At 53.8% G+C, this 27,828-nt stretch overlaps 12 protein-coding genes across 12 annotated transcripts; 5 read left to right on the top strand and 7 right to left on the bottom strand.

Moving 5' to 3' along the window:
* Positions 1–108: 108 nt before the first annotated feature.
* Positions 109–3,733, bottom strand: P170DRAFT_246412 (ATP-dependent helicase). The gene is made up of 3 exons (XM_024842991.1): positions 3,154–3,733; positions 1,704–3,063; positions 109–1,649 (listed from the first exon to the last, which is right to left on the bottom strand). Exons 1-3 carry the CDS (start codon positions 3,550–3,552, stop codon positions 358–360), a joined length of 3,051 nt encoding a protein of 1,016 aa, XP_024700852.1. The 5' UTR covers positions 3,553–3,733; the 3' UTR covers positions 109–357.
* Positions 3,734–4,244: 511 nt separating this feature from the next.
* On the bottom strand, positions 4,245–6,114 carry P170DRAFT_449228 (cytochrome P450; the record flags this gene model as incomplete). The annotated part of the gene is made up of 4 exons (XM_024851027.1): positions 4,245–4,441; positions 4,539–4,963; positions 5,057–5,815; positions 5,894–6,114. The coding sequence occupies 4 exons, from the start codon at positions 6,112–6,114 to the stop codon at positions 4,245–4,247; spliced, it is 1,602 nt and encodes a 533-aa protein (XP_024700853.1).
* A 278-nt stretch (positions 6,115–6,392) lies between these two features.
* P170DRAFT_478509 (uncharacterized protein) lies at positions 6,393–7,018 on the bottom strand (the record flags this gene model as incomplete). Its single annotated transcript, XM_024853567.1, has 2 exons — positions 6,393–6,914; positions 6,974–7,018. The coding sequence occupies 2 exons, from the start codon at positions 7,016–7,018 to the stop codon at positions 6,393–6,395; spliced, it is 567 nt and encodes a 188-aa protein (XP_024700854.1).
* A 168-nt stretch (positions 7,019–7,186) lies between these two features.
* P170DRAFT_512222 (cytochrome P450) lies at positions 7,187–8,984 on the top strand (the record flags this gene model as incomplete). Its single annotated transcript, XM_024854969.1, has 3 exons — positions 7,187–7,318; positions 7,392–7,885; positions 7,959–8,984. The coding sequence occupies 3 exons, from the start codon at positions 7,187–7,189 to the stop codon at positions 8,971–8,973; spliced, it is 1,641 nt and encodes a 546-aa protein (XP_024700855.1). The 3' UTR covers positions 8,974–8,984.
* A 101-nt stretch (positions 8,985–9,085) lies between these two features.
* P170DRAFT_246426 (acetamidase/formamidase family protein) lies at positions 9,086–10,228 on the bottom strand. The gene has a single exon (XM_024842992.1). It carries the CDS (start codon positions 10,146–10,148, stop codon positions 9,183–9,185), a length of 966 nt encoding a protein of 321 aa, XP_024700856.1. The 5' UTR covers positions 10,149–10,228; the 3' UTR covers positions 9,086–9,182.
* A 1,345-nt stretch (positions 10,229–11,573) lies between these two features.
* P170DRAFT_365558 (uncharacterized protein) lies at positions 11,574–12,653 on the top strand (the record flags this gene model as incomplete). Its single annotated transcript, XM_024844712.1, has 1 exon — positions 11,574–12,653. One exon carries the CDS (start codon positions 11,574–11,576, stop codon positions 12,651–12,653), a length of 1,080 nt encoding a protein of 359 aa, XP_024700857.1.
* A 24-nt stretch (positions 12,654–12,677) lies between these two features.
* fkbp3 (peptidylprolyl isomerase family protein FPR2) lies at positions 12,678–13,595 on the bottom strand. Its single transcript, XM_024845866.1, has 2 exons — positions 13,260–13,595; positions 12,678–13,131 (listed from the first exon to the last, which is right to left on the bottom strand). The coding sequence occupies exons 1-2, from the start codon at positions 13,487–13,489 to the stop codon at positions 12,933–12,935; spliced, it is 429 nt and encodes a 142-aa protein (XP_024700858.1). The 5' UTR covers positions 13,490–13,595; the 3' UTR covers positions 12,678–12,932.
* A 259-nt stretch (positions 13,596–13,854) lies between these two features.
* Positions 13,855–14,918, top strand: P170DRAFT_363909 (oxidoreductase, short-chain dehydrogenase/reductase family; the record flags this gene model as incomplete). The annotated part of the gene is made up of 5 exons (XM_024844615.1): positions 13,855–13,970; positions 14,028–14,228; positions 14,288–14,452; positions 14,532–14,675; positions 14,732–14,918. 5 exons carry the CDS (start codon positions 13,855–13,857, stop codon positions 14,916–14,918), a joined length of 813 nt encoding a protein of 270 aa, XP_024700859.1.
* On the bottom strand, positions 14,889–15,974 carry P170DRAFT_457884 (DUF952 domain-containing protein). Its single transcript, XM_024851748.1, has 2 exons — positions 15,343–15,974; positions 14,889–15,245 (listed from the first exon to the last, which is right to left on the bottom strand). The coding sequence occupies exons 1-2, from the start codon at positions 15,625–15,627 to the stop codon at positions 15,129–15,131; spliced, it is 402 nt and encodes a 133-aa protein (XP_024700860.1). The 5' UTR covers positions 15,628–15,974; the 3' UTR covers positions 14,889–15,128.
* A 719-nt stretch (positions 15,975–16,693) lies between these two features.
* On the top strand, positions 16,694–22,871 carry P170DRAFT_512226 (putative Ras GTPase activating protein). The gene is made up of 3 exons (XM_024854970.1): positions 16,694–21,175; positions 21,236–21,514; positions 21,573–22,871. Exons 1-3 carry the CDS (start codon positions 17,029–17,031, stop codon positions 22,460–22,462), a joined length of 5,316 nt encoding a protein of 1,771 aa, XP_024700861.1. The 5' UTR covers positions 16,694–17,028; the 3' UTR covers positions 22,463–22,871.
* A 240-nt stretch (positions 22,872–23,111) lies between these two features.
* On the top strand, positions 23,112–25,570 carry P170DRAFT_439304 (ENTH domain-containing protein). Its single transcript, XM_024849807.1, has 5 exons — positions 23,112–23,286; positions 23,357–23,388; positions 23,495–23,574; positions 23,663–23,744; positions 23,819–25,570. Exons 1-5 carry the CDS (start codon positions 23,205–23,207, stop codon positions 25,169–25,171), a joined length of 1,629 nt encoding a protein of 542 aa, XP_024700862.1. The 5' UTR covers positions 23,112–23,204; the 3' UTR covers positions 25,172–25,570.
* An 887-nt stretch (positions 25,571–26,457) lies between these two features.
* Positions 26,458–27,828, bottom strand: P170DRAFT_428795 (adaptor protein NBP2; the record flags this gene model as incomplete). The annotated part of the gene is made up of 1 exon (XM_024847858.1): positions 26,458–27,828. One exon carries the CDS (start codon positions 27,826–27,828, stop codon positions 26,458–26,460), a length of 1,371 nt encoding a protein of 456 aa, XP_024700863.1.

The following is a 27,828-nucleotide window of genomic DNA, read 5'->3' on the forward strand; positions in this document are numbered from 1 at the left end:
GAAACAATAACCACGCAATAATGAATATCCTACCGAATAGGCTAGAGGAGACCGATCAGACAAATTAGGTTGACTCCATTCAATATACCCCATCTTTTATTGCTCTGTCCGTGCTTTTATCGGCGGAGTACTTACGGAGAAGTAGTGGTACATAGCAGAATTAAGGACTAGACACCATGTACCTAGGTATATGTCGTGGTACCCCCGAATCAGGACAAGCCGCCCAAAAAACAAGGCGCCTATCAGATGCCCCGTTTCGTCTGCCAGGTTCACCAGATCCAAACGGGGCATCCGGATCCTCTTCCCCCCTCTCCCCTCCGTCTCCCCGTCGAGGGTCTCGTCCGTCCAACCGACTCGTTATCGAGACTGTTCATTACCTGCCCTCTTCATCCGTTCCTCCCATCCGTTCATACTCCGGCGAATCCCTAACGTTCGTCGCGGAGGCGGTAGGCCCGACCCCCCTTGGACCAGGGACATCGTGGTCGTGTGATACGTGGTCACTGGGCGAACGCCGGGGGCCGACTCTTGCTCAGACCTTTTAACCTCGCTTGCTCCCCACCCTCCTTCTTTTGCCTCGCTCTGGTCGGACATTTCTTTGCCGCCCTTTTCTTGACCGCCGCGCATTATCGGTTTCTCCGGCGCGGGCTGCGACAGCGACGACGACGCCCCCAGCCACGTGTAACGATTCGGGTCCGAAGGTTCGAGAACCGGTCGGGTGGGTTGCAGTCGCTGTGGTTGCGGTCGATAAGTCGAATATTGCCTGGGGATGACGCTTTTGAACCCCGGATTGGACGACGCGGCGTGGGCCGCTCCCCCCGGGACGCCCCTTCGGCTGTTGCCCTGGCTCAGCATCTGGCGGTCTGTCGGTGTCGATTCGCTGCTTCTCGGTTGGGTTGGGGCGGAGGACGAAGGCTGGCCGAAGAACCGCGAAATGCTCTTCTGAGTCAGGCCGTCGGATTGGCGGCCTGGACCCCCGGCGCTGGGGGGCTTGGGCTTGGGCTTGCTGCTGTCGGACTTGGACGATGGCTGCGAGTTCTGGTCGGTGGCTGCTGGGTTGGTCGCGATATACTGGCGAGCGGTCGAGAAGCCAAGCGACATGGTTGTAGGCGGCGCACTGTAATTCGAACCTCCCATGGTGTATGCCGATGTTGACATGGTTGTGGCAGCCAGTGTGGTCGACCATTGTTCCGAATCATATCGTCGTCTCTTTGCGCAGGGCTCTTCAACTCCCTCCACTGCTCGTGAACCATCCCATCGGAACACGGCGTCGGCAGCCTCCTCGCCCTCCGCCGTCCAGCGATCATCGTGCACGGAAGGCAGCGAGACTTGGCCTTGGATCATCGCCTCGTTGGACGGCCTCGGGCGCCGCAGGATGTCTGCGATCCCATAGATGATCTTTTCCTGCAAGTTGGGTCCAACAGCTCGAAAGCGCGACTCAACGAGCGCATCCGGAAGAAACGTCGACACGCTCGTCTCTTCGTCGGTTCGGGCCTGCTGACGAGGACAACTCAGATACAGCAAGGCCTGCGCGCGAGTCATGGCCACGTAGAGCAGTCGTCGCTCCTCGTCCCAGTCCTCTGCACGCGAGTGAGGAATGACGCCGTTGCACACGGCCGGCACAAACACCACCGGCCATTCAAGTCCCTTCGCTGCGTGGATGGTGGAGATGGTCACTTTCTCGTGGGACTGTTCTCCGTCTTCGCCTTCCTGCGGCTTGACCTCCGTAGACAAAGCTACATTCGCCAGAAACCGGGACAGTGCCTCTTCTCCCGCATGAGCTTGTTGCTGCTCAAGGCCTTGGATTTCGGGGAGGCTGTCGTCCGGTGGCTCCTCCTGCTCGGATCCAGCCGTATCGTCCGCTTGGTTCAAAAGCTCCTCCACATTAGCCCATCGATTCTCCTCGTTTGCACCGTAGGTCGTCGTAAGAAAGTCCCGAAATGACAACTTTTTGATCACGTAGTCGAGAAGTTTCCGCGGAGCCGAGCCATCCTCATAGTCCTGGAGCTTCTGCCGTGACGACTCGATGAGGCCTACCAATGTGCAAAGACCTTGGTTGCTGGGTTTGGACAGGGGTTTCTCGGTCGACCTGCGACCTTGCGCTACATCCTTGATGAAGTCCCAGAGAGTTTTCTGTGCTTTCTCCGCACTACTCAGAAGAGTCCGAATCGTCTCCTCGCCGATCTTCCGCGAGGGTACATTGATGACCCGTAACAGCGCATCAGCATTCCCGGGTTGACTTATAACCCTCAAGTAATCCAGAAGCAGCTTGATCTCGACGCGATCGAAGAACCTCAGCCCCCCGACCATCTTGTACGGTATTCCCTGCTTCCCCATCTCCGACTCGATCTGCCGCGAAAGCGCCGCCGAGCGAAGCAAAATGGCGTAGTCGGAGTAGTTTAACAACTTTCCTGACATGGCCATGCCCCGTCGAATCTCCATCACAATCCATTGCGCCTCCGCCTCCGCCGACGGCAACTTGCGCAGTACCGGCATAGTTCCCACGCTGTGCGTCGGCTGCAATTTCTTCGCCGGCCGCGACGAGTCCTGCTCGATGACATCCTGCGCCGAGCTCAGAATCGACCCGGACGACCGATAATTATCCTCGAGCAGCACGACCGACGTGTCGCGGTACAGCTTCTGCATACGGTCAAGGTTCTTGATCTCCGCCGACCGAAAACCATAGATACTCTGATCGGGATCGCCGACGACGGTGATGCGTCGATTCCGGCACGCGAACAGATTCATCAGCTCGTACTGGATGTGGTTCGTGTCCTGGAACTCGTCCACAAGAACGGCCTGGACATTGGCCACGCAGTCAGGGTTCTTGCGCAGGAGCTCGGCGCACCGAAGAAGCAGGTCGTCATAGTCGAGGAGGTTCGACGCCGCCAGATAATCCTCGTACTCTTGATACACCTGGACAAATTCCCGATGCTCGAGGGCCTTGTTATTGGGACCAAACTTGGCCGCCGCCTCGTCGGGACTGACGCCGTGGGCTTTCTGGTGCGAGATACGCGATCGGGCGGTATTCGGTTGGATGCTCAGCTGCAAGCGCTTGACGATTCTCTGCAACCCGATAAGCATAGAACATACAGAGCCGGACTAGAACTCCCGCCCTCCCCGTAGAAGTTAAAAACAACGGAAAGATCAACCCACCCTCAGAACAGCCAAACTATCACTCGAATCCGCAATCCCGAACCCCTTCCTCAACCCAATCAAATGCCCATACCTTACCAAATACCTCCGACAGATCGAATGAAACGTCCCCAGAATAAGCCTCGACTGGACCTGCTCGCCGACCAATTTCCCCAGCCGCTCGCGCATCTCGCGACTCGCCTTGATGGTGAAGGTGCAGCAGATGACATCCTGCGGGCGGTAGCCGTGGTACGCGAGCAGGTACGCGACGCGGGCCGTCAGGGTCTTGGTTTTCCCCGAGCCCGGGGGCGCCAGGACCTGGAGGATTGGGGCGGGCGAGGCGACCGCATTGCTCTGCGCGAAGTTCAGGCCATCGAGTATGGAGGTGAGATTGATGGGGTTGTTGGAGTTGGAATCCATGGGTGGGGTTGGCTGGTGCTGGACTTGGAGAGGAAGGATCTAGACTGCGGCGGTGGAGAGAAACGCGCTGCCCGTCGCGAAGTCATGTGATTGGTTGGCTTGGAGGGTTTGGTCTGTTTTATTTGATCTCTTTAGGACAAGATAGAAAAGTAAATAAATCGATGTATGAAAAATGGTCGGCTCTATTTCTATGTTCCGAAAGTTCTGATATGTAAATCTTCGTAGATACTGTGGTCGTGTTGTATGCCACCGGCCCACTGTATACTTCCGCCATCTATCCCTAATTCACCCCCCCATCAAGTCAAGTCAACATGTGGACTTCCAAGAATACAGATAGGTTTTTCAATGCCTTGTCGTCAAAGGTTAATGGGATAAACTATACTCATTTACTCCGTATAGTCCTAGGCTGTATCAGCTGTTAGAATGTAGGCCAGTGATAACGATCCATGCCAAAGATCGAGAGCCTAGAGTTGTTATGTTTTAAATGTCACATATGCTTCTTTGTTGTAAAAATGTGTTTTTCGTATATTATGGACCTAGTAGGAAGCTAATAGGAAGCTAAAGAAACAATAATAGAAGGGGAGGGAATAAAGGGGGAAGAGAATAGACAAAAAAAAAGAAAAAAAAGAAAAGACGAGAAATTAGAGAGGAAATCGAATAGACGGTGAACACCAAGACCAAACCTACGAAAACTAGGTCTTGCTCTCCCTTCGCCTGATCGCAAAGACAATTTTCTCTTTTGGTTTCTGTGTACCCAGCCCGAATCCCGAAGAATCCATGGTGAAGTCCCTGGTCTTAACGTCGATTTCAAACTGGGTTACAAATAGCGCACAGGTAAACAGGATGATCCGCTTGGCGAGCAGACGACCAGGACAAGCCCCGAAGCCACCTACAACCAGGAGTTAGTGTGGGATATGCAACGGGTCAGGGATGAAGAAAGGGGTCGGCTGATATCAAGGATGAAAGAAAGACTTAAGCTAGCATACCACCATATGGAATCCAAGACCCCTCAAGACCCTGTAGAGAGAACCTTGGCTCACAGGGAGATTTGCCTTTCGAATCACGCTTTGTATTCTCGGGGTCTGGGCGCAATGGTCCCGAACTAGCGTCGTTGGCGTCTATGAGGAACCGGTCCGCCCAGAATCGAGTGGCCGGGTGCGCTCCATTATGGGTATTCCAGATGGCGTCGTTCATGTGTGCGACGTAGGAACTGACCATGCTTACTTCGTTTTGCGGCAGGTACCAGTTAGCCACCTCGACGGGCTCGTGGGGCGAACATCGCGTCACGTACGACTGGACGTAGAGGCGGAGAGTCTCGGCGTAAACAGACTGTAAGAGGTCCTTGCGCAGGAGCTTCTCCATGGAAACAGAAAAGTCAGATGTGGAGGTGCGGCAGACCGTATCGCTGAGACTGGCGCGAACACGACGCAGAAGAACAGGGTCCGAGAAGATGTGCAGGATGCACATCATCGAGGACGGAATGACATTGGTGACGGTTGTCTACATGAGTCCAAGATCCGTGGATGCCAACGAGGCATCGTCCTGGTTGTCGATCTTCAGGATGAACTTTTGTCGCTCGCGCATCATGCCGCTGCCCCAGAAGGGGTCACCGTCCCCGTCGGCGAAGAGAAGGGACTGGTCGAAATGTTCTCGAGCATACCGGTACCAGGACTGGATCTGTCCGAGCAATTGGTCCCGAACACGGTATCCTTCTGGGTAGATAAGTCGAGAGACGCGCTTGGCCAGCCAGGGAGTAGCTGCGTCGAATTTCCACAGGTTGTCCATGAACGTAGGGTTGGTGTCCGGCAGCGCAGACCCAAAGAGAGACGTCAACACCGCTCGGCCAACGTGGTTCCGAAAGAATTGCAGCAGGTCTGGCATTTCGACCCACTGGTTCTGGATGGGAAGACGCTCGACCTCGCGGCCCAAGACGGCTTGAAATCGCTGGAACGTTGGTGCCAAGCCAGGTCCTGACAGTCCATGCATGAGTGATTCGTGCGTGAGGAAGTCAACACGGTTGTGAGGCGCTACATTGCTCTTCCAGTGAGGTCTGCGGTATGGCCCCGAATCGTCGGCGGCGTAAGTCTCGATGGCCTTCTCTTTCATACCGAAGAGGTACCGCAGACCTACGGTGTAGATGAAGATAGGACTGGACAGAAATGGGTGCCTCCATATAGCGGCAACTGCCTCCGGTTCTTGGAAAAGATAGATGCCATTGAACAGCAGTGAGATCCTCACGCATGTGAGTTGACCCCAGTATGTCCTGATAGTTCGATGTTGTTAGTTACTGGTCCGTACTGAAGACAACAAGACCAATGGAACAGGGATGCAAGAAACACACGTCGCGTTCTTCACGAATGCTGTGCCATCGAACAGAAACTGAACTGTGTGCCCTAAGACCGGGAAGATCACCGGCAAATCGGGGGGCACCTGTTTACCTGGCGTGGCGGTCCTTCGCCGGAGGTTGATCCAATGGTATACTCCCCAGTTGACGAGGTAGCCCAGCAAGAAGGGAATAGACAAAATGAAGAAAAACACGCAAACTTGACGTAGATCCGACATTCTGGTGGCTCCGAGGGATTGAAGCGTATAAGGTCCTAGACTATAGTAGGATAGAATCAAGTTTTCAGTCTGCAAGAAATCCAAGATGTGCCTGGTATTTATAGTAACATTCATTGGGTTCCAATAGAACACAAATCTGAAGCCTGGCATCTGGTTCGGGCTGTGCGTGAGGCTGAGACCCAAACGGATAGAAAAAAGACAGTAACATCGCTCAGTATCCTTCCAGGCCAAGGAAAAGGGGGCCAATGAAGCCCTTGTCCCTGGCCAACCCTATAATGTTAATAGTACCTTGCAACCAGCGAAACAAAGACGGTGTCAGGCTGCGTTTTGAACTCCCTTCTGGGGGCCAAAAAGGTCATCACAGCACATCGAGGAGGATCAAAAAAAGTGTGATAATCGATTGAAGCCGAGATGGTCTTGTGAGAAAGGTCAAAAATCCACCAGGGCCGAATGCGATCAATTAGTCGTTTAAAGAAAAAGAGAAAGCTGAACTTGACCGCCATGATGGCAGACCAAGACATCATCAGGCAGATGGTGACCCATTTGTGGAATTGAAACGAGACCTGCATCCAATCTGGACTGGGAATGACTCCTTCGACTTTTCTCTGCAACGCGACGATGAAGTACATCCGGTCGATGACCTCCTCGTGCATAAAACCGATACTGATAAGGAGCAGAGCAAGAGCCATGGCCAGCAAGCCATCGTCGACATTCGGTCGCTGTCGTTGGATGCGGAATCGAATAAGGAATCGAACAAGAACGCCCACCAGCGTAAGGCCGAGGAGAACCGATGTCGAGATCTAAGGAATCGCAATAAGGATCTATCTGAACGAAAGGACGGATTTGTACCACTCCCCACAAACGATTTCTTGGGGATTCGTCCAGCCGTATCCTGCGGCGCCATTTCGAGAGACAAAGAGCGGATCAGCTTAGCCCTAAGAAGTATGACACGAGTGGAAACGGAGACCGTGGGATTTTAGACAAAGAAAAGCCTTAAGTATTTTTATAACTATTATTATCCCCTTCCCACACTCCAATATTTTCCTGAAAATAGCATGACCGAAAATCACTCATGTACAACCTCGAATGGAAGGCCATTGCAGGCCAGGCACTCACCATCCTGGCTCTATCCGCCTTCGTCGTCTTCCTGTACAAACTGGTGAAGATGCGAATGATCTTCTACCGACTAAAGAAACAGGGCCTGGTAGGTTCCCCCGTCCTCTTTCTCCCCAGAACAACGCAAATAATCGAATACTATCCTAACCCATGCCTCCCAGCCAATGCCAACATGGGATTTCGTCGCTGGTCACCTCAAGGTCCTCCCCGAGCTCCTGAAGCAGCTTCCCAAGGGCTCGCAACAGTCAGACGCCTTCACTATCCTCTCGCGGAACTTCCCCGAGACCGACTCCTGCTTCTACATCGACCTCTGGCCCTTCACCATGCCCCTGCTGGTCGTGACCTCGCCCGACCTGGCCGTCCAGGCCTGCCAGACCTACGCACTGCCCAAACCGGATATTCTCAACGCGTTCGTGGACCCATTGGCTGGCGGCCCGACCATGTTCACGCAGAACGGGCCCGAGTGGAAGCGATCGCGCGATCTCTTCAACAATCGCTTCAGCACGAATGTGCTGATGAAACTGGCGCCGAAGATCGTCAAGGAGGCCGAGGTGTATGTTGACGTTCTGCGCGAGCACGCGAGGAAAGGCGATATGTTCTTCCTCGATAAGATCACTTGCGATTATGTGATGGATATCATCGGCGTTCTGACCCTGTATGTTCCGACCTAGCATAGAGTCTCCTACCACCCCTGATCCGGTCGAGTATAGAAGCAACTGACCTCTTAGAAACGCCCGTCTCCAATCCCAACGCCAACACAACCCCCTCGCCGCCGCCATGCGCAGCTCCATCGAATGGCACTGTCAAGACGAAGAACTGAACCCCTTCAAGCGCTGGAACCCCATGCGTCCCCTCATCGAATGGCACAACGGACGCACCATGAACCGCTACATCGGACAAGAGCTCGAAAAGCGCTACGAGGAATGGAAGCGTAGCGACAACCCCGTCGAAGTCGGCTCCATCATGGACCTCGTGATCGCAGAGTCCATGAAGAAAAAGCAGGACACTGCCTCACACCTCGACCCGGCCTTCAAAACCTGGGCAACGCAACACATCCGCCTCTTCCTGTTCGTCGGTCATGACGCCACAGCCTCCACCATCGTCTACAGCCTCTACCTCATGTCTAAGCACCCGGACATCCTGGCCCGCGTCCGCGCTGAACACGACGCCGTCTTTGGCCCCGACCTCTCCACCACCGCCTCTCAGCTCTCCACTACCCCCGAACTAATCAACCGTCTCCCCTACACCCTCGCTGTCATCAAAGAGACTCTGCGCCTATTCTCTCCCGCCTCCGGCATGCGCGAAGGCCAACCGAACGTCAACCTGCGCTCCCACCGCCAGGGAACCCTCTTCCCCACCTCCAACCTCTACATCTGGATCATCCACGGCGCCATCCACCGCAACCCCGACTACTGGCCCTCGCCGCACGAGTTCCTCCCTGACCGCTGGCTCGTCGGCCCCGAGGATCCGCTTTACCCGGCGCGCGGGGCGTGGCGGCCCTTCGAGCACGGTCTGCGCGACTGCGTGGGGCAGAATCTCGCTCTGCTGGATATTAAGATCACGTTGGCGTTGACGGTGAGGGCGTTTAATTTCACAGATCAGTATGAGCAGTGGGATCGGATTCATCCGCTTCCTGGAAATGGTGTAAGGACGGTGTTTGGGGAGCGCGCTTATCAGATTCCACTGGGGGGCGCGCATCCGGCGGATGGGTTGCCTTGTAAGGTTAGGGTTAGGGAGGTGTAGTTATGTTATGTACTTGGGTAGGTGGTTATTGGGAGGGTTTGGTATGTGAAGGGCATGGGGGGTTGAGGGTTAAAAATGATGGGTATTATGGTGAAAATAGATGCATTGAGGATTACTCGAATGCCAGCAAGACCCTCGTTCATTAAATATTGCAGTATCTACCATCGCCAAAACTAACCAAAGAAAAGAAACACCCCAACCATTCGGACTCACGCATCTATAAAAACCCCCAACGGAATCGCCATCGAAACCAAATACTTCGGCATATTAACCGCCTCCACGATCTGCAGGTTGCCCACCACGCTAGCCAGCATGTAGGCGTCCACGCGCGACAATCCCCTCGTAGCGACCATCCACTCGATGACACTGCGAACAGCCTCCTTCGACGCCTCCACGAGGTCCGACCCTAGCCCCGTCGCCGCATACCGGCCCGACTGACTGAGCGCCGCATTTCCCGCCGACACAGACACCGAGGCCGGGATCTCGTAGTGCGGCGTCTTCACCCACGCCTGGCCCTTGCAGACCTCGAACCGCAGCGTCGCCTTGATGGGCGTCTCGATAGCCGTGCCGCAGACCTCGCCGTGGCCCTGCACCGCGTGGCCGTCGCCGCAGCTGAACAGCGCCCCCGCCGTCTGCACAGGCAGGTACACGACCGACCCGATCGTCAGGTCGCAGCAGTCGATGTTCCCGCCCGCCGGGTTCGGCGGGATCACGGACAGATCGGCGTCCGAGGCCGGGGCGAGGCCCATGCAGCCGAGGAACGGGCGGAGGGGGACACGCACGCGGTCGTTGTCGGGGAGGGTGGCGGTCTGGGTGGTGCGATCCAGGTGCCAGATGCGCAGGCTGGCGTGCGGGAAGTCGGACGAGAGGAGCCCGAAGTTGGGGATCACGGCGGACCAGCCCCAGGAGGCGGTTTCGAGGGCGAGGATCTCGACTTTCAGCGCGTCGCCGGGCTGCGCGTCCTCGATGAAGACGGGGCCGAAGACCGGGTTGGCGATGCTGATGTCGAAGGCGCTGAGGGCGCGGACGTCTGAGTCTGGCGTGATTTGACCGTTGCTGCTGTCGATGGCGTCGAAGGTGATGGTTTCTCCGGAGGTGATGGTCTGGGCTGGGGCGAGGTTCTTGGACCAGCGCAGGTGAGCGTGGTTGCGGCCGATGTGGCCTGCGGGGGTCATTTTGGCGGGTTAGATTGTTTGGGAGGAGGATGAGGAGGGGTGAGGATAGGATTCGATGGTCTGGTGGTTGGATGAAGACATGGAGCTGGGATGGAGTGGGTGGCAGAGTGAATAAGTAGGACAGACTTACAGGAAGTTCCCCGGAGCAACCAACACCACGACGCAAGGTGACACCGACTATAGGATCATGAAACCGAGTCTCGTGCACGTCGCAGCTGACTGTATTTCAAACTAGACTCGTCCCCAGCCCAGCCCGGACCCCAACTGCGCAGAAGAAAGGATGAAAGAAAGAAGATATGATACAACGTCCGACGTGTCTGCACAAAGCCCTAATGGGGTCCAATCACCGGCAGTTACCGGCCAGTCTCGAGGGTCCAAGGCAAATACGCGCTGGCCTAACATCCGCTCGAGGGGTCATTGGTCGAGAGCAGAGCTAGGGCGTTCCTTTTATCGCTGCTGATGCTTCGTGGAGGGGCTGAACGATTATTCTCCTGCCTGATCCGGTCAGGCTCGACGATGGCTGTTATCTGATTGTTGGACTTTAGGCGAGGAATCTCGGTCAGGACGATTTCTGGAAGTTCCACGGGACTAGACAGACTAGCAGTTATCGCTCAATGATAGGCTGTTTTGCTTCGGATGTTCTCCGTAGTACATGCAGGTCGGGCCACCGTGTATGTACATGACTGACTCGGACAAGTGGCATGTCCGGAGATAGGCCCTAACCTTGGTGCCAGACTGAAGTTCAGCCGGTCCTGAGATTAATATCATCCCGCAGTTTCTATACAAAGAAACCTTCCTACACAAAGAAATATTAGCTTGACCCACGCTCTCGAATGTAACCCTACGCTGTACCGCAACTCGGACCTCCTACGGGTGTCTGTAGCTCATGTGCTCAGACTGGATCTTGAATGGGAGAGCGACCCTCGAGAAGAGTGTGATAGTTTGCTGGTTGTACATGCTGTTCTGTTTCTTGTATGTGCTTGGCTGGTCATTGAGGTATTTGAAGGGTTATACTTCCGGGTTTTATGGTGTCAATCAGCGCTAACTTTATTGGTTAATGTTAAAGTGGATGGAACTGCCGATAATCAATATTTCTACTGTGTACTATTCTCAAAAATGTATAACGGTTCAAGGTTGCAAATGCAGCAGACCTCTGATGACAGCCCAAGATTGAGAGAATACCTCCGATTCAAGTCTGATTTATGTCGCAACAAGAATAAACCGACCTATTGCTTTCTAAATAGACAGGATGTACTGCGCCGTGAGCACGTAAAGGCAGAGCACAACCAATGTTTATGCATGCTTATGCACATATCTCCCACCATTAGTCATCATCACCGTCTCGATTTGGTGAAATCAATAATCGATTCCATCTCATCCCTTTTCATACTCCCAGTCTCTCCCCATATCTTCGGAACTCCCAGCATGGGCTGGGTAGGAGTGGTCACACTCATTGCGACCGCCTGTTTCGTGCTTTACAAATATCCCCCAGCGTCTTGGACGCCGGATTCCCCCCCGCCCCAGCCGAGATCGACATCCGACGAGCCAAAACCGCCTGTCATCAGCGATGAGACGAAGCAGCCAGAGTCACAGCCCGTAGAGGCTGAAGACACGAGCGCGGAGGAATCCCAGTCGACGCCTAAAGCGTCCGCATCGAGCACGCCGTCCCTCGAGGTCCCGACGTTCAGTCTCGACGCCGACCGCTCATCCTCGATCGCGCAACCCTCGCCCGACGAGAACCTCCCTCTCCCTCCCCAAGAAGAGCGACCTCAAAATGGATCGGCAAAGCCTGTCGCAATCCCGACGGCACCGTCGCCCGAAGACTCGCTGATGCCTCCGCCAACGGGGCCGCTGCCGCGCCGTCAGCCCAACGCCTCCAGTTCCTCGTTAATGCCTCCCCCTCCGCCGCCGCGACTGCGCCCGAACATGTCGCAGAATCAGCAGCAGCCCCCGTCCCAACCGTCCCTGACTGCAGGCCGAGTCCCCCCGCGTCCCACCACTGGCTCCAACTCCCTCCGTCCGCCCCCCTCGGCCGCCTCCTCCATGCGCGGCCCCCTTCCCAACCGCTCGCCAAACAGCCTCGCCCCGGCCAAACTCACCGCGAAGCCGTCCACCCCGGCCAAACGAGCCGTCCTCGAACCGGGCTACTCGCCGCTCGACTGGGCTGCCCTCACCTCCAACCCGAAGAACAACCTGCGCGGAGCCAACCTCCCGCCGCATCTGATCCGCGTGACGCCGTCGCAGCTCAAGGCGCAGAACGGTCGCAAGGGCACCGACGCCTGGACCTCCTACCAGGGCAAGGTCTACAACATCACGCCGTACCTTCCGTTCCACCCCGGTGGGAGGGGCGAGTTGCTTCGCGGCGCCGGCAAGGACTCGGCGAAGCTGTTCTTCGAGATCCATCCGTGGGTGAACTGGGATGCTATTCTGGGGGAGTGTTTAGTTGGGATCCTGGTCTCGGAGAACGACGAGGGGAGTGAGAATAAGCTCGATGCGATGGATTGATCCGTCTTGATGTCCGGGATGTGACGCTTTGCCCATTTGATCCGGCATATATAGATTTGCAAAGGACATGTACATTAGACTTGATAGATACTCTTATATTGGACTAGGAATTGATACCCTTTGGTATGCTGTACAAGATCAAAACCCATCGCTGCAATGCTCGTTATCTTGTCATACATCCATATGATGCCATCATACTATACTGTACGGGAGTACTAGAGTGGTACTAGACACCCTCCTTGACCCCAACAGAACGACGAAGACAGAAGCGACGGGAGTCTACAGCTCATCCTGAACGTTCGCCTTCGCCTCCTCCTCCTCGTCATCCGCATCCTCATTCTTCACCAACTCCGTCTCAAAAATCAACGTCGAGCCCCCGGGGATCGGCCCAATGCCACGGTCCCCGTATCCGTACTCCGGCGGGATCGTCAACGTGCGCTTCTCGCCCACACACATGTCCAGGAGTCCTTGGTCCCATCTACCCCAAAGCATCAGCATATACCCACAAATAACACAGAAAAAAAAAACAGCAACAACAACAAGACCAGACCAAGGTCAGGGCCAGAGTCAAGTAGAGATAGAGGTAAAGAAAGGGGAATCACGAACCCCTTAATAACGCGTCCCGCACCCAGAATAAACCGCAAGGGCTGGTTGCGCTTGTAGCTGGCGTCGAACTCGGAGCCGTCGGCGGCCAGGGTGCCGCGGTAGTGCATCTGGATGGTGTCGTGCTTCTTGGTTTTGCGCGTGCAGTCGACCTTGTGGGTTGTTTCGATGCCGAGCTCGGCGGCGGCGGCGAGGGAGGTGAGGGCGAGGAGGAGGGTGGGGAGAAGTTTCATTTTGGGTGATTGGGTTCGTGGGGTTTGGTTGGGATGCGATGGATGGATGGGGGGAATTGGGGTGGTGGATGAGTAGGTAGAGGGATGATTGTTATGCTTACAGCAGTGGAACTGGAGAGGATTGATTCAGTAACGTGGTGGATTCGGAGATTAGCATGCTGAGGTTGGGGTATCTCCGGCTTGGCGGTCTGCTGGAGTCGTTTGCGGAACTATGGAATCTACTACCTACGGGTGGGAAAGGCTGGATGTAACGGTGAAGAATGGGATTGGGGAGCTGTTCTTGTCTCGTGTCTCTTGTCTCTTTTCTCGCGAAATGACATCTTTCTTGCCTGCCATACCAGGTTTGAACATCACGCCCTGCAAACATGATAGATACCGGTAAAGGACCCGTCCAACGCAGGTCGGAGCCTATTGGCACTTTTATCCAGTATGAGGGATCCGGGAAGCTGAAGGGTCAGAAGATCCTAATTACAGATGGAGAGTATGTGTCTTTATTTATTTCCGAGATTACTGCATCAAGGTCTAACATGATGTATAGTTCTGGAATCGGCCGATTAGTCGCGATCCTCATGGCGAAAGAAGGCGCCGATATCACGATTGCGCATCACCCGGAAAAAAGCGAGGAGGCAGAAGACACAAGAAGACTGGTGGAATCTGAAGATCGAGCGTGTCTTCTCGTCGCGGGGGATTTGTCCAAGAGAGAATATTGTCGGAGGGCGGTGGAGGCGCATATTCGCAGGTTGGTGGAGCTCGCATGAGACAGTCTTGTGGATACATTGGGTGCTGATCTCTCATTAGGTTCAAGAAACTAAATGTCCTGGTGAATAATGCGTCGAGGCAGAATATGTATCGAGACCTATCACGCCTTGACCACAATAGGATAGGGGCAGTCTTTCAAGGCAACGTCGTCCAGACAATTGCTATGGCAAAATATGCACTACCGTTTATGTCGAGGGGAGATTCGTGAGTCCAGACATCCATCCTAATACAGATAACCATGATTATCCTGAAATGAGACCAGCGGAGGCTAACCTTATCTTAGCATCATCAACACCACCTCCGTCATTCACTCTCACGGCTCGCATACCTTGGTAGATTACGCAGCCACGAAAGGTGCCATGGTCGGCTTTACTCAGTCCTTGGCGGCTCAATTGATCCCGAAAGGCATTCGGGTTAATGGTGTAGCGTAAGTCTTGCTCATTGAGCCTTATGGTCGGAGATGACAAAGCTGACTGTCAATAGCCCTGGGGACATTTACAAGGCCGTTCAAAGGGCAGCCGAGCGGGAAATCTGGGGCAGGAACCGGATTCTGCTTCAATCTGCCGAGCCGAGTGAGGTTGCAACAAGCTTTGTCTTTTTGGCTAGCTCGAAGGCTTCACTGTATTGTGAGTTTAATCGCCTTCGCTTTGTGAGTAATCGTATTCACTAACACGCCGTATAGCTGGATATATGTTTCCTTTGACTCCTTCGGAATAGAAGGGCTTCTCCGAGAATCGCGTCGGGAGAAGCCAGAAGACTGAAATTGGGAGAAAGAAAGCCAAGGGTCTTCACATGACCACGTTATGGCCATCCCCACAAATAGTATCAAAGATATGTACAATGAACGATAGCAGTAAGACATGCCCCTGATTGCAGAGGCCTAGTACAAAAGCCACGGCCGGGCCTGCGTGAGTGCCTTGTCCCATCCCGCATCATTCGTCCAGATGCCGATGCTTTCAACCTCGTCTTTGCCTATCTTGAGACCGTTGTATAGATGCTAGATGCCGATTAGAACATTAAATTACCTCCAAGACACGCGCATGGTATGCTTTTTCCAGCAATCCATAAGAATGGGCCCTGAAGATAGAGCTTACCGGGAACAATCCCTCCTTGGGCCGCGGTCCGCATACATTGCCCTCGGGCGATTCCCAGCGAATATTCGGCGCGACGCGGGAGTAAGGAATGCGAAGGATGTAGACCATAGGCTCGTCCTTAAAGAAGAACTTGAGCGTATTGGGCACCTGGAACGCCGTGGAGAGGTGAACAAATTTGGAGGTCTCGTCGATCTCGCTGACCGGCAGGCGCTCCGGTAGCGGCTCTCGCACCGGAGATGTCGACGGCACGACCTTGTAGACGAAGGCGGGTTCGGCGTCGGTCATTTTGCTGTCCGGTGTGTGGTTCTCGACCGATTGGAATTTGTGCAGGAATAATAAGATTAGTATGACAGATGGAGGGGAAGTGGTGGGGCTGCGGTTACATAAGGTATAACAGGGCGCCAAGCACGTCAGTTTATCTCATGGTTGTCCCTCTGCATGCGCTGGTCCCAGGTGGGCGCTTACTTGGAAATTCGTCATCGATCTTACTTGTGCCTCCCTGGGCTCCCATTTTCCAGATATAAGAGCCAATTGCAAGAACCCATGGCAGATATATGGGGGTGGCGCAATCCTCGTGCCGGATTGACCTTGGGATCGGGTGTCGATTGGCGGAACCGGACTCGAGACCGGCTCTGGCTGAGTCATAGACTTATGGATGTTCTTTCAGATGGGCAATTAGATTAGATGGTTCTGATAGAATGGGGATATGATTTCATCTGCATGACATATACCGGAGTCAAATCCCGATTTGAGTGGGGCGTAATGAATCAAAAAAAAAATAAATTTTGTGTATTTCGTAACTCATCTGTAATGCTATAGATCCCGCTGAAGACTGGCATCGCGTCTGACGAAGCTTAATAATCCCGATTGCCGCTGAATGACGGAGAAAGGATACTTGTCATATAAATGCTGTGTTCATCAAGACATGCAGGTACAAGTGATAGGTCCAGCTTTGGCAGAGACCGGTTTTATCACGTTCCTCTTCGACATGAGGGGAAAATGGCCGATAGTGGGTCATGGATCGTTGGGACCGATCAGATTCCTGCGATGTAGATACTCCGTAGATAGATAGTAATGAGACAGTATGTATACGCTATGAGAGAATGCAAATAGATCTCATCGATATACACCGTCTTCCGATTGTGAAGCCTTCAATATGAATTGATTCCTTTCTAAGGCAAAGTGGCTGAGGATCGACGTCACGGGCAGTGGCGCAGTCACCTGACGGAGCGACCATGCCCGATCAGGAGATTTGTTTTCCCTGGGACGTGCCTTCCGATTTACTCTGGTTTCCCCCCGCTTGCCCTCCCTCCCTCGCTCCTTCCGATTGTCTCTCGAGATCTCTTGGGAATTCGCGACCACTCGGACCCGTCATTCTCGCGATCCAGACCACGTCCACTTTTCAGTCACTTTGTTTTTCTTGATACCCTTCTTCTATTTCCTTTTTCTCACCATCCGCCCTCCCGTCTCTAGGTCTTGGTCCCGTTTCTATACCAACCCGATTATTTCCGCCGAAGGGTCATGCCGCTGTTGGGCCCTTGAATTTCGCACTTCGCATTTCGATTTCATCGCGTTAGTCCGTCGGATTACTGCTTCGGTTGGCGAAGCAGGCATGCGGCCAATTGAGCTCGACACTCCTACTCTGTCGTTGATCTCCGCACTCCTGTCTCTGAGCTTCCACCCGTGATGACAATCTCACCAGCCTCCCTGCGACGCACACAGACGGACTTTTCGACCGACACCTCGAGTCCGCTCCGTCATGGGTCCACAGCATCTACAAACTCGTCGATCTACTCCATCTCGTCAAATTCATTTGCTCCGGGTCGCACGAGTACGGTTTCATCAAATGCCTCGATTGGGTCTGTAACCAGTATGGGCCACAAGAGGGGCAAAAGCGAGTACAACGCCATGTCTGGCGACAAGACCCCCCGAGCGGGTACCTCCAGTGCCGCCACGACGTACGAGAACATTCGCCGTTCATTGCGACCACTGCCCCAGGCCCCAAATGCCTCTCCGCCGGTCAGCAAACCGTCCGTCTACCGGCACTCACGGAGCCAAACGATCGATAACCCCCAATACTGGAAAGAGAACCGCCCTCAGACCCCCGAATCACGCCCACCAAATCATCCAGAGGTTGAACCTCTGAAGTCAAAAGATTTGTACACCTCGCAGACTCCCCCAACAACTAGCTCGCCTCGACATAACTCTCCTCGACCCGCTTCACCCCATACCCCCACTCAGCCCAAAGCGCACCATTCACACAGCTTGTCAAATCCACCTGCCTTCAAGACAGCTTTGTCTGCGCCGGACCTGGAGACCTTTCAAAAATCATCAACTGGCCATCTCCGGACGTTGTCGAAATTTGCCAAGTCCGGCGAGACCGAAGAGTTTGCACTCGACAGCCATACTCCGTCCGTCGTGGGCTTGCTAGGACGACGACGCTTGAAGCGTACAGACTCAGTATCTGTCAGCCATGGCCCGGCTGCGACACCCAGGAAGAACGCATCGGCATGGACGGCTGGAAATTGGATGGATCAACAGCGACAGTTCCTGCAGGCGTACGAGTATCTTTGCCATATCGGAGAAGCCAAGGAGTGGATTGAAGAAGTGATCCAGAAACAGATCCCGCCCATTGTTCAGCTTGAAGAAGCTCTTCGGGATGGAGTTACTCTCGCAGAGGTCGTCCAGGCGATGTATCCGAACCGCAACTTTCGAATATTCAGACACGCCAGACTGCAATATCGCCATTCCGACAACATCGCCCTGTTCTTCCGGTTACTGGACGAGGTCGAGCTGCCAGAGCTTTTCCGATTCGAATTGATCGACTTGTACGAGAAGAAAAACATCCCCAAGGTCATCCACTGTATCCATGCGCTGTCATGGCTCTTGTTCAAGAAGGGGCTCGTCGAGTTTCGAATGGGTAATCTGGTTGGTCAGCTGGAATTCGAGCACCATGAACTTGAGAAGATGCAAAAGGGCCTTGACAAGGCGGGTGTGAGCATGCCCAGTTTCTCGGGGATGGCGGCCAACTTCGGCGCGGAGCCTGAACCGGAGCCTGAGCCTGAGTCTGAGGAGGATCGAATTCACCGAGAACTGCACGAGAATGAGGCGGCCATCGCAGAATTTCAAGCGCAGCTTAGGGGCGCAATGCTGCGACTGCAACTTGGGAACTTGATGAACGATCTATGGGATTTCGAACCTTTGTTGGTTGAGCTCCAAGCGCGACTCCGCGGCGACTGGGCTCGTCAGGTCATCCAGTATCGAATGGACATGCGAAAATTCGCCATCAACCTCCAAGCCAGCTGCAGGGGATTTATCGTGCGATCTCGCCAGAAGGGCGATATGGAAAGCTACCAAGCTCAGGAGTTCGATGTACTGCAACTGCAATCAATCATAAGAGCTTCCAAGGCCAGAACCCAAGTGAACTATCTTCGAAGTCAGATGCGCAAAGCGGAATCCGGCGTCAAGCATTTCCAGGCCGCTATTAGGGGTGCCCTACAGCGCAAAGAGGTGGGTGATCTGTATGCGGATCTCGAGGATGCCGACGGTGGAGTTCAGCTATTACAAGCCGCAATCAGAGGAGCCTTGAAGCGCAAAGAGATGGGCGATCTATATGCGGATCTCGAGGACGCAGAGGGTGGAGTTCAGCTATTTCAAGCCGCAATCAGAGGAGCTTTCCAGCGTCAACGGTTCTCACAGCAACACGATGCGACTCGGTCTGCCGAAGACAGTGTGAAGTATCTGCAGGCTTTCGTACGGGGTGCCTTCCTCCGGCAACAGATGAGCGCCCAGTACGCGAAGATAGACGATGCCAAGGGCAACGCAGAGCTCCTACAAGCAGTGATTCGAGGAATGCTGACCCGCAGCTCTGTGGCGCGCACACATGACATGCTTTCCAAAGAGACACCATCCATCCTTGCAATTCAGTCCGGGGCAAGAGCTTTGGCAGTCCGAAAGCACCAGGCTCAGCTGGAAGAAGCCCTTTCAAAGACGGAGGACCAATGCATTGATCTACAGGCTGCAGTGCGTGGAGGCACTCTCCGGGAGCGTCTCGAGCATCTTCGATCTCAGTTGGCCGAGCACGTGCCGTCGATTGTCGACATTCAAAGCATGCTCCGGGCACAGGCTCTCCGAGCACACCTAGACTCGCAGCGGGAAGCCCTGGAAAATGAGAGCGCCCAAATTCTCGACCTGCAGTCTATGGCTCGCGGAGTGCTCTTAAGGCGACGCCTCGAAGCTGATGCGGATGCCTTGCAACAGCAGGAACTTACCATCATCGATCTCCAAGCTCTTGCTCGAGCGGCGATTCTGCGTATTGAAGTGGGTGGAATACTCGAGGATCTGGAAGACTGCGAAGATGAAATCAGTCAACTCCAGGCGCATATTCGGGCAATGCTTGTCCGCGTGGATGTCGGACAGGATCTAGCGGACCTGGCTGCCGAGGAAGATGTCATCACCGATCTTCAGTCACACATTCGAGGACACCTTGTTCGCGCAAAGTTCGAAGAGAAGAGACGCTATTACCGGGCCAACATGGAGAAGGTCATCAAGGCACAGAGCTTTGTAAGAGGTAGAATACAGGGACAAGCATACAAGAGCCTGACAAGTGGCAAAAATCCACCGGTCGGAACGGTCAAGGGCTTTGTGCATCTTCTCAACGACAGTGAATTCGACTTTGACGAGGAAATTGAATTCGAACGCATGCGGAAGGTGGTCGTACAACAGGTCCGACAAAACGAACTGGCGGAGCAATACATCAGCCAACTCGATATCAAGATTGCTCTTCTGGTGAAAAACAAGATCACACTTGATGAAGTTGTGAAGCACCAGAGGCATTTCGGCGGCCATGTCGGCAGCCTTCTGCCCAACCGCGAAATTTCCTCAAAGGACCCTTTCGACCTGAAGGCCTTGAACAAGACGTCACGAAGGAAGTTGGACCAGTACCAGGTGCTGTTCTTCCTTCTCCAAACGCAGTCCCAATATCTTGCCAAGCTCTTCCGACGATTACGTGAGCTGAACACGGCAGAGAAGGAGTATGAGCGGATTCGACACTTGATGATGGGGCTTTTCGGATACTCTCAGAAGAGACGTGAGGAGTACTACCTGATTAAACTCCTGGCGCGCTCTGCCAGGGAGGAGATTGAGAGCTTCGATTCGCTGCATGAGTACCTTCGCTGCAACTCGTTCTGGAACAAACTCTTCGCATCGTACATCAAATCGCCGCGGGATCGGAAGTTCATGCGTGATGTCTTGGGCACCGTGGTGCGAGAGAATGTGATCGACAACCCCGAGTTGGACCTGGAGAGCGACCCAATGCAGATCTATCGCTCCGCTATGAATGACGAAGAACTTCGAACGGGCAAAAGAAGCCGTCGTCGTCCGGACATCCCTCGGGAAGAGGCGATTCGGGACCCAGAGACCAGAGCGACATTCATTCAGCACCTGCAGGACCTTCGTGACATTGCTGATCAATTCTTCGCCGCTTTTGAGGAACTCCTTTACCGCATGCCCTTTGGCATTCGATATGTCGCAAAGGAGATGTATGAGAGCCTGCTCGCTCGGTTCTCCAAAGAAGACCCCGGACTTATTCTCCAGACCGCGGGCCACTGGGTGTGGAGAAACTACTTCCAGCCCGCTTTGGTGGAACCTGAGAAGTATGGCGTTGTTGATCGCGGTCTTACCCAGGAGCAGAAGCGAAACCTGTCGGAGATCGCCAAGGTGATTGCTCAGGTAGCATCCGGAAGACTATTCGGCGCGGAGAATGTCTATCTCCAGCCATTGAACAGTTACATTGGAGATTCAATCCAACGTCTTGGTCAAATATGGGGCGACAGTAAGTAGTGCTTTGGTTCAATACATAACTTGGAAAGAAGAGAACTGACACGGATTACAGTGATTACGGTGCAAGACGCCGAGGCCTATTTTGATATCGACGAGTTCAACGATCTGTACGCCAAGACGAAGCCGACTCTATACATTAAAATGTCCGATATTTTCTCTATTCATCAGCTGGTCGCTTCGGAGATCCATTACATCTGCCCGAATCCCGATGATATTTTGAAAGAGATCATACGTGATCTCGGAAATGTCAAATCGAACGAGAACGAGCTGATGAGCGTCAATTCCTCGGAAATCAATCTCACCTTGAACCCCAAGCTTGCGCAGACCGAAGGTAATGCCGCCAACTATCCTCAGTTCAAAGAACAAATTGACTAACCTGACTCATGCAGATCCGGAGGCGGGTATCAAGGCCTTGTTCATGGAAACCAAACGATGCGTGCTATACATCATCCGGGTTCAAACGGGTGCCAACCTCATGGACATCATGGTGAAACCCCCGACGGAAGAAGACGAGGAAAAATGGATGACGCTGGTGCGCGACGAGTTAAGCGCAAACAACACGCGGCAAAGTGCCTACTCCGACGCCAACACCATGGTCGACATCGCCTCCATGAGCTACGCGGAGTTGAAGCGAACGGCACTTGAGAATATTCTCCACCTCGAACAAAGCAGCAGAATTCGCCGGGACAACTATTACCAAGATCTTCTCAATGCAATCGCCATTGATATCCGAACGAAACACCGCCGACGGATTCAGCGACAGCGTGAACTGGAAAGTACTCGCCTCACAATGACTCGACTGAATGACCAAGCTGGTTGGCTGGACCAACAGCTGAAGACATACAACGACTACATTGAACAGGCAATGGTGACACTGCAGAACAAGAAGGGCAAGAAGCGGTTCCTCATGCCGTTTACCAAGCAATGGGATCACCAGCGCGAGCTCCAGAAGTCCGGCAAAGTCTTCAAGTTTGGTTCCTACAAGTATTCAGCCCGCAACCTGGCAGACAAGGGTGTCTTGGTCCATTGGAAGGGATACACCGAGCGCCAATGGGACCGAGTTGACCTGACCATTTCAAGCAACGAGGTCGGAGTGTTTACCCTCGATGGAAGTAGTGGTCCGATGATGGTCCCTGGCGCCAATGCTCAGGTGCCGCTGGACGATCTGCTGCAGGCCCAGTTCAATAACATGCAGTTCTTGGACTTCTTCGAGGGGCAATTACGAGTCAACGTCAACCTTTTTCTTCATCTGATCATGAGGAAATTCTATAATGAATGATTGCCTTGCAGTTTTGATGACGGGATTTTACGGTGTTTATCTGTTTATTTTTTTTGTTTCCCTTCCCCTTTCCTGTGACTTTTCAATACTTCCTCTCTATTCTCCTCTTTGCTTATGATGCACACACTCTTTCAGGACATACTCCTTTATTTTATGATGTGTCAGGTACAGAAAAAAGCCTACCCAACATGATGTATCAACTGGCACCTGCTCCTTGATTGTTTACGCTTCGGATTACCCCTTTGTTACGTTTTGCACGCTTTGGTTTTATGACATGATTGACTCTGCATTTTTGTTACCCTGTGCGTTATTTTTCTTTTCTTTTCTTTTTTTTTTCTTTGTGATGATTTCGACGATTCATGTATGTATGTATCGAGTAGTAGTGTTTAGTACATGGTGTCGTCCTGGCAATGATAGTTTTGAATCTTCCATGGCAGCAAGTAGGCCCCCCGTAGAATGAAGTAGGCGTGAAATTAATCATTCTCTCTTTTTTGCCGGAGTCTTCCGATTTAAAACCACAGACATGAAGGGAATTAATGAATTAATTAACTGGACGTTTCGCAGGCAGTTCAGGGGCTGCCACGTGACCGCCGCGTCTTGGAGCCCAACGGCGATGCCAGCTGGATCGATTGTTTCCTCGACTCCCGCTCGTCTCCCCCTCGCGCTCTCGTTCCCCTCGGCCTGTCCTTGCTCTTGTCCCAATTGAAAGCGTGAGATTCTTCTCGTTTGGGCTCATAGCATCATGGATTTCAACAACCTCAAAGACCAGGTCAGCAACCTGACCTTGTATGACCTCAAGGCGGGCGTCCGCAAGGTCCAGAATGGTGAGTCCCCAGCTTTCTACTGCGCAGCCATTCTTGGGCGTGCTCAGAGCTTTTGACTAACTCTCTCCAGCGGTGATGAACTACACTGAGATGGAGTCTAAGGTTCGTCACTTCGCCAACTAGTTCCGCGCTCTCCGAGTCCTCCGTTCCTCGATGCCGTTGCGGGGAATTGCTTGCTTTCGGTGTCTTGGTTGCTCATCTTTAATAGGTCCGAGAAGCTACCAACAACGAACCATGGGGCGCCTCGACCACGTTGATGCAGGAAATCGCCAACGGAACTCATAGCTAGTCAGTCATCTTCCACCCTCCCCCCTCCCCGTCGAGATGTTTCGCCTTGTGGCGCAGGAAGACCGGGTGCTGATTCGAGTCCACACAGCCAACTACTCAACGAGATTATGCCCTTGATCTACAAGCGTTTCACAGACAAGACCGCGGAGGAATGGCGACAGATTTACAAGGTACATTACATGTTCATCCATCCACGGTTGTTTTCGTCAAGGTTGTGCTAACGCTTTCGCGCTCAACCCGGCAGGGCCTCCAACTGTTGGAATTCCTGGTAAAGAACGGATCGGAACGAGTGGTTGACGACGCCCGATCGCACATGTCCTTGCTCCGAATGCTCCGTCAATTCCATTTCATCGACCAGAACGGGAAGGATCAGGGAATCAACGTGCGCAACCGGTCGTCGGAGTTGGTTAAGCTGCTCGGTGATGTCGACCTGATCCGCACCGAGCGCAAGAAGGCCAGGGCCAATCGCAACAAGTTCGGCGGATTCGAGGGCGGCGCGTCTGTGGGAGGAGGATTTTCGGGCTCGAGCGGACGATATGGCGGCTTTGGCAGCGAGAGCATGTCCTTCGGCGGATATAGCGGGGGCGTGTTCGGCGATGGCGGCGGGTTCGGAGGTGCCTCGAGCGACTTCCAGGAGACCTCCGCGCGCCACGGCAACCGATTTGACGAATATGACGAATATGATGAAGCCGACGCCGCTCCGGCTGCTCGCCCCAGTCCTCCGCGTGCTGCTCCCCGGCGAGAGACCAAACAGCCGGAGCCTCCGAAAGCGCCGCCGCAACAGGATCTCTTCGACTTCGGAGACGAGGAGGTTGTCACTTCGGCTCCTGCGACGACGTCTACGGCGGCCGGTAAACAACCTGCGGCCGGCAACAGCAACGGCCTGGATATTCTCGATGCCAAACCCATCGACGATGACGACTTTGACGATTTCCAGTCCGCAACCCCGGCGGCCCCGGCGGCGTCGTCGTCGAACCAGTTCGGCATTCCGCCGCCCGCCTCGACCGCCAGCACAACCTCGAGCACTCAGTTCGCGGCCCCCAAGCCGGTCTCGGGGACTCAAGGCTCGAACCTGAACGGTCTGGTCGGATTCACCTCGATGACCCCAACTCCCACCTCCAGCACGATGGCCTCGCCCACGCTGTCGCAGAGCTCCCTGATGCAGCCCCAGCAGCAAAAGCCCATGCAGCCGCTCCAGCCCAAGCCCACGGGCTTCCAGGCCGCCACCCCCAACTACTTCACCTCCGTCAACGCCAACAACGCGGCCCCGTCCTCCTCCACCATCTCCGGCCACCGACCTGGCATGCCGTCCGCCTCCTCTTTCAGCTCCGCCACCACCTCTTCCGCCGCTGCCAAGCCCGCCGCGTCCAAGTCCTCCGGCGGTGACGCTTTTGGCTCCCTCTGGACCAACGCCAGTGCCACGGCCGGTCTCCAGAAATCCTCCTCCAACGCCAGCAAAGGCCCCAACCTCGCCAGCATGGCCAAGGAGAAAGCCAGCGCCGGCATCTGGGGCGCCCCGGCCTCGTCCCCTCAGACTCCTCAGACTCAGCAAGGGTCTAAGCCGGGGGGTTCGGCATTCGATGATCTGCTGGGTTGATTAACTCAAGCTGTACCTTTTTTTTTTCTTTTCTTTAATTTGCTTCTATTTCAGTTCCGTCTGCTGCTTTATACTCCCTCTTTCTCTATCTCTCTCTTCGTTCTACTTGATCTCTTGGGAACATTACAGTATCATATGAGTTGACTTCATTACTTGCCAATTCCATCTTGCATATTCTTTTTTCCCGCCTTTTTGCTCTTTCCTTACCTTCCGCTCTTCTACTTTCTTTCTTCTCTTCTCAACTCAAAAAAGTCCATCTCGTGGATAGGACAGGCACGGTAGGAGTAAAAAGAACTCAAAAAGAAATCACATCGCATAAGCAACGCACAGATAAAACCGGAAAGAAAGCAGATAGGCAGACAGACAGACAGACAGAAGCTTCAGAAACACGAATACGATACCAATGTTTAAACTTACATTCACTTGAGTTTAACGAAGGCCAGTCGGTTCATTTGGTCTTTATAATTGTGAAGAATAGGTAAAAGAAATGGAATAGATAGATAGAATCTAATGCAATGCGACGCCGACGCTGAAGAGTACAAAACAGGGACAGATATGACCGGTCTCCTTCCTTACAAGTCGAAGGACAGAAATCGGAGACGACAAGAAAAGAAAAGAAAAGAAAAGGGCAAACGAACACATGCAGACAGAGAAACAGTCAAAGAAACACAGTGAGCCGTATTTACAAAAAATTTCATAATGTAGATAAGATCAGATAATATCGGTCCAGGCAAGGCAAGGCCGTGTAGATAACTGACTGGCCCGTCCCCTTCCGATTTCTTTACTATTCCGATAACTGCTAGCATTCCATGCTAGGGAATCAGGGTCAGGGCAAAGATAAGGGGGAGGGACTGTCAGGATAGGATCGGATGATTCAGAATCATGGAACTCTATCGGATCATGGATAATGATATGTAAGTAGGTAAGTAATGTAGGTGTGTAGTGATGTGATATGCATGCAAAGTGAGTAGTAAAAAAGAAAAACGCAGGACGATTCTCCTTCCCAATTCGTATGAAAATGGTGGATATGAGATGAATGTTTCATTTCACCATTTTCAGGTATATTCCAATCAAAGTTCAAGTTCAAAGTTCACATTCCGTTCCGACCTGGGAACAGGAGAAAAGAAATAATAGAGATTGAAGCGGGGGTAAAGATGCTAAGACGATCATGATGATGATAATGATGATGGTAATGGGTCCGATGAGTGGATAGAAAACGGAAGAATGGAATGGTGTAAAGATGTGGAAGAGGCGGTAAGGGGTCAAGTCAACAGGACCGGATCAACTCATGACTTCGTAACGTTGGCCTGGTTTCCATCCTCTGGTTTCTTCTCCGAGACTGGCTCCGTTGTCGAGACCCCTTGCTGGGATGGGGATTGGAGGAAATGTGATGTGTTCGAATCCGAGTCCCCACCCGTAGTGACCGTCTGACCATCCGGTTTTGTCTGCCCATTCGTGGTGACTTGTGTCGACTCGTTGCCAGACCCCAAGGCGTGCTGGTCGTCTTGAGTGGGCGTGATGGCTTGCTGGGAGTCGGTCGAGTCCGGGCTGACGTGTTGCGTGTGGTTCCCAGTCAATTCGGTCTCGGACTCTCCGTTCAGCGAGGTCAACCCTCCCTCGATGTCTCGAAGTAGCCGGACAAACTCCTCCGGCACCAGGCCGCTCTCGCCGGTTTTGGGATCCTCTGCAACCAGCCAGCCCTGGCCATGCCGATACGAGACGAAGATCACCTGGCCCTCCGTCAGGGGGAGTTCGTTTTCGTGCTCTCGAGTGAAGTCGAACAGCGCAACGGCCTTCCCATGCATCTCCTCGTCGGGGCATCCTACGGCGAATTGGAAATCTCGAGAGTATCGGTCCCCTCCATAGTCGTCCTCCGACTCGAAGGACTCCGGTTCATAACCCTGGTACCCTTCATAGGCGCCCGCGTGCGAATATCGGCTCTCGGAGGCCGGGTACGTGACATATTCCCCCCCGGGCCCGTCGTCGGCCGAATCCTCATCGTTCACATAGTACGTCTCGCTACCATCTGCGTTCATGCTCACAAACGTTCCGCGCTCCGCGCCGCCGAAGTAATCCACGCCGGCCTGATCACCGGGGTTCCTGCTCTTGTGTCCATTCAAGTCTGTCCCGGTAGACTTATTCTTTCGGTGTCGGGGCGTTGTAAATACCGGACTGTGCAAGTCTTCATCCTCACTGTATGGCGGCCCGTCGCCGAACGACATCGCAGGGAGCTGTTGGTGCCCATAACTATGGTCGGTGCTCCACGGTCCGGTTGACCACTGCCCACGCGACGTGTCCCATGGGGCCGGAGGGTCTGACAGCCGTCGGTGCTCGCTCACCGGGGAGGACATTCCCGAAGCACGTGGGGGCAGCGGGCCATAGTGGAGCGGATGAATCGAAGGGTATGCGAAATCCCGAACGAGGGAGTACGGCAGACTGGAATGGAAGATGGGAAAAACGTGCGATCCCGGGCGCGACCGGTTTTGAGAGGCGAGGGAGAGGTTGGATTGCGTGGAGAGACGATCTTTCGCATACGAGGACGATCGCTGTCGGATTGGCGGCTGCGGCTTCACGGTGTTATCTGTGATTATAGGAGGCAACACCGCCAGATTCTGTGAGGGATCCTGCGACGAGGGTGGCGACGTGGTCGAAGTCAT

The sequence above is a fragment of the Aspergillus steynii genome, assembly GCF_002849105.1.
Source record: "Aspergillus steynii IBT 23096 chromosome Unknown P170scaffold_7, whole genome shotgun sequence".
NCBI classification, from domain to species: Eukaryota; Fungi; Ascomycota; class Eurotiomycetes; order Eurotiales; family Aspergillaceae; genus Aspergillus; species Aspergillus steynii.

Excerpts from the sequence above, each read along its gene's own strand:
- P170DRAFT_246412 (XM_024842991.1), bottom strand. The coding sequence starts at position 3,552 with ATGGATTCCAACTCCAACAACCCCATCAATCTCACCTCCATACTCGAT. Across the intron at positions 3,064-3,153 it reads ATAGTTTGGCTGTTCTGAGG|AGAATCGTCAAGCGCTTGCA; the intron begins GTGGGTTGATCT and ends ATCGGGTTGCAG. Across the intron at positions 1,650-1,703 it reads GGAGGTCAAGCCGCAGGAAG|CGAAGGGACTTGAATGGCCG; the intron begins GCGAAGACGGAG and ends CCATCCACGCAG.
- P170DRAFT_246426 (XM_024842992.1), bottom strand. The coding sequence starts at position 10,148 with ATGACCCCCGCAGGCCACATCGGCCGCAACCACGCTCACCTGCGCTGG.
- fkbp3 (XM_024845866.1), bottom strand. The coding sequence starts at position 13,489 with ATGAAACTTCTCCCCACCCTCCTCCTCGCCCTCACCTCCCTCGCCGCC. Across the intron at positions 13,132-13,259 it reads GCGGGACGCGTTATTAAGGG|ATGGGACCAAGGACTCCTGG; the intron begins GTTCGTGATTCC and ends GCTTTGGGGTAG.
- P170DRAFT_457884 (XM_024851748.1), bottom strand. The coding sequence starts at position 15,627 with ATGACCGACGCCGAACCCGCCTTCGTCTACAAGGTCGTGCCGTCGACA. Across the intron at positions 15,246-15,342 it reads CCAAGGAGGGATTGTTCCCG|CATCTATACAACGGTCTCAA; the intron begins GTAAGCTCTATC and ends ATCGGCATCTAG.
- P170DRAFT_512226 (XM_024854970.1), top strand. The coding sequence starts at position 17,029 with ATGACAATCTCACCAGCCTCCCTGCGACGCACACAGACGGACTTTTCG. Across the intron at positions 21,176-21,235 it reads TGGTCAAATATGGGGCGACA|TGATTACGGTGCAAGACGCC; the intron begins GTAAGTAGTGCT and ends CACGGATTACAG. Across the intron at positions 21,515-21,572 it reads CAAGCTTGCGCAGACCGAAG|ATCCGGAGGCGGGTATCAAG; the intron begins GTAATGCCGCCA and ends TGACTCATGCAG.
- P170DRAFT_439304 (XM_024849807.1), top strand. The coding sequence starts at position 23,205 with ATGGATTTCAACAACCTCAAAGACCAGGTCAGCAACCTGACCTTGTAT. Across the intron at positions 23,575-23,662 it reads GCCAACGGAACTCATAGCTA|CCAACTACTCAACGAGATTA; the intron begins GTCAGTCATCTT and ends GAGTCCACACAG. Across the intron at positions 23,745-23,818 it reads AATGGCGACAGATTTACAAG|GGCCTCCAACTGTTGGAATT; the intron begins GTACATTACATG and ends TCAACCCGGCAG.